The sequence below is a fragment of the Limulus polyphemus genome, unplaced genomic scaffold (genome assembly GCF_000517525.1).
Source record: "Limulus polyphemus unplaced genomic scaffold, Limulus_polyphemus-2.1.2 Scaffold1765, whole genome shotgun sequence".
NCBI lineage: Eukaryota > Metazoa > Arthropoda > Merostomata > Xiphosura > Limulidae > Limulus > Limulus polyphemus.
Window position 1 is genome coordinate 226,540 of NW_013667375.1, and position 3,498 is coordinate 230,037.

Here is a 3,498-nt window from a genome sequence, read left to right on the forward strand (position 1 = left end):
TAAAAAAGACGTATGAGGAGCTGAAAAACGTTAGGATTTTATAACAAATACAATTACAAGTGGTATACATACCCACTTTTTACTATTACCCTATCTACAGGCTTTCCTCTGATATACTGAAATCACGGAATACGTAGTTCAGTTCATACAAAACGACAACGTACCTCGTAACGCGTAAAAAATATTTTTTTTGTTCAGATTAATTTACAGTGATTGAGTAGTAATATTTGGTTTCAAGTAAATAAGTCATAGAACAAATGAATAGACGAAAATGTAAAATATTATCGTAAATGGATCACACTGGGTTAGTATGTAAGATTACGTACTGAAGGATGTGAACTGATAAAAAAATATAAAACTTACGAAAAAAAAAACCTGCGATAAAAAGTGTAAGAAAATTCAACGAAGCGCCGTCTATGAACCAAATAAAATTCTGCGAAATATACACATAAGTGGAGAGTGCAAAATCTTTATAATTCCGAAAATTCATGTCACTGCCAATTCCAGTGAATGATGGTACTGATACGACTCGTATTTCAACTAGTAATACATATATATAGGCTTACATCAAAATAAATTGAATCTATATATTTCTGATGTGCATAGGCCTAACAAATGATTTGTAAACATACACTTTTTGATAAATTTCTCCATTACGTTCATGAACTAGGAAACACAAGGCATCGACTTCACAAGGATACTTTTGGACAGATCAGTGCTATATTGTAGGGCCTTGCTTTCTAGTGCACTACTGTGTTTTATATAGAAGCAAAGGAAGAGCATCTTACATATACTGCCACTTAGGTTAGACACAACTGACATCTGTATTATAGATTCTGAGAATTCTATCGAATGCTTAATTACACTCAGATATGTCTAAGCAAACGTACGTGTACCCTTTCCTTAGTAGCCTGTCGAGCGAAAAAGTTACACACCCCAGTGAAATCGACTTCTCGAGTACATCTAGACGGCTGGTCATATCAAGATAATAGACACTTCACTGGTTAAACGAGGGGATTCTTCATCATCTACCAAGTGTCACGAAATTCCCGCTCTTTCCAGGCGTCAATCACGTCCGATATAAGTCACATATGTCGATTGACGTCAAGACTACCTAAATACATAAAATCCATTGGTAGTTTCTATAGTATGTGGACTGGTTGTGGCACTGTTTAATAGTCTGACATATTATAAACCCGCCCCTGGCATGCATCCCAATCTTACCCGTACAGCTTCAAGTCACTGATAACCTCTTTTACTTCTAACGCTGCACCAATATTTAATGGTAGGCTTAACACAGTGTATGCATTTTTTTTTTAAGTTTCTTTTTTTTATGACAACTGTTCGGCAATCTGGCCACGGCGTCCTTAACGACCATGATAGTAACATGTGTACCCATGTCATAGTTTCTGTTTACTTTCACATACACAAGTATGCCTTTTTATTACTTCATCCATGGACTAACATACACTTTTTTTTCAATAGCAGTGGGCTGATCAGACAAAATCTAGTATTAGCGAACAAATACACCAAACTATAAAAGTTATCTTCAATTAAAATGCAAATTGTTATGCACGATTATTATTATTGTAAACTGTGTTTGAAATTTGACAGCTATTGGTCTCAGAGTTTACTGTAATTCATATCTGTTTGCTCATCAACGGTACTTTTTTTTTCAGAATTCACCCAAATTCTTTACATACCACATTCAATTTATAGACCAACTAAAATGGCTTACCTGATGATATTTTTTATAGTGATCATGATGTTTTCGATTCGCTGCACGTGCGTTACGTACGTCATCAACTTTGTATATACGCTATGTCAGTAGTTACCAGTCGAAACATCCTAACCCACAACTTCACATGGGTTCTTTACCTGTAAGGGTATTCTACTCGTTATTATGCGTCAGATGGGCCGTAACTGGCTTTTTCTCTTCGCGTGCGTATCGTTAGCCACCTCGTGCCGTTCGTAAGTCCAATGCCAATCGCAAGTCTCGGGCACACTGATTTTGTGTTGACCAACTTTACGTGGTTATAGGAGCTACAACGAGAGGGAGCTGTGGTAGTGGGTGCTCATAATGATCGAGATCGTGGAGTTGTTCCGACATAAAATAACTCTAAATTCAAGTGCGTGTTTGAACACTTGAAAACATTATTTATTAGAAGTCATTAGTCATAAGGAATAGCTTTAAAGAAAAGTTGCATACAATATATGAGAAACAGGTGGCATAGATTAGGGTATCAGTGATGTTCTAAGTATTATCATAGTTACAGACTCTATATATTTTTATTGTAAGTTAATGCTTTTTGTATTAAACAATTATTTATGTTAGAATATGAAAGCAGTCATAGAGTGTATACATTCTTCTGAAAACAATTAAATATAATTTATTATATTAGTGCTATAATAATGCAAAAGTAACTGTTATAATATAATGTCAATCATTCCTCTCGGTTTATTGCTACGCAAATAAAGCGCCTGATGATCAGTAATGTGATCTAAATTGCAAGTTATTGATCATTCAACCTACGATGTGTATTATGGTAGAGACAGACGTGTTACCTAGTAACGTGCCGCGCTGTGAAACCAAGGGTTCTAGTTTGCGTGCCGATACCTAAACGCGCTACGTATTTTGGGGCCGTGGTTGCGCTGTAAGAATGATGGTGAAATCCCGTTATTCGGTCAAACAAAAGTAGTCCAAGAGTTGGCGATAGGTACTGTTAACTAGCTGCCTTTCACCTAGTCTATTAGTTGAAAATTAGTGTCCGGTATGGGCAGATAGTCTTTGTGTAACCTCAAAAACCAGTAGCAAAAATGTATTGTGATCACACACAGTTTCGTTTCTTTTATCGCTTTGAGGTGAATAATAGTACTTAAATTTGTTCTAAGTTGTCTATGCACCATTACTAACGAAAATAGAGACATTTGGATGTTTCACTCATGACAAGAGCCATTGGATACATCGACTGCAGCGAATCAAAGCAGGCGGTTGCGAATTGGTTACAGCCATTGAAATAAACAGAAAAGACGTTCATGCATGTGGGCTAGTAAGAAAATGATTTAATGACTTGGCTTAAAAACGAAAAAACTAGAAACAATTATATTCTCTCAAATATTAGGCCCTCCCTGGCCTCGGCTACGTTTATGGCTACAACTGAGTGTCGTCAGCAATGTGTGGAACGAATGAGTCAAATATTAGACCCTCCTCTGCCCCGGTTACGTTTATGGCTACAACTGAGTGTCGTCAGCAATGTGTGGAACGAATGAGTCAAATATTAGGCCCTCCCCTGCCCCGGTTACGTTTATGGCTACAACTGAGTGTCGTCAGCTATGTGTGGAACGAATGATTCAAATATTAGACCCTCCCCTGCCCAGGCTACGTTTATGGTTACAACTGAGTGTCGTCAGCAATGTGTGGAACGAATGATTCTCAATGATACAATTTCTCAGATACGAGAAACCGACACACATTCACAACGCAGGCAGATGACTGCT

General features: G+C 37.2%; 1 protein-coding gene across 3 annotated transcripts in view; it reads right to left on the reverse strand.

The window, feature by feature from the left end:
• The window catches only part of LOC106464866 (thrombospondin type-1 domain-containing protein 4-like), a 152,302-nt gene extending 150,285 nt beyond the window's left edge, over positions 1 to 2,017 (reverse strand). For all 3 annotated transcript variants that reach the window (XM_022392658.1, XM_022392657.1, XM_022392659.1), the window contains exon 1: positions 1,739 to 2,017. In XM_022392658.1, the coding sequence (XP_022248366.1) occupies positions 1,739 to 1,803 (65 nt within the window). In that variant the 5' untranslated portion in view covers positions 1,804 to 2,017. The remainder of the gene's footprint in view (positions 1 to 1,738) is intronic.
• Between the last annotated feature and the right edge of the window lie 1,481 nt (positions 2,018 to 3,498).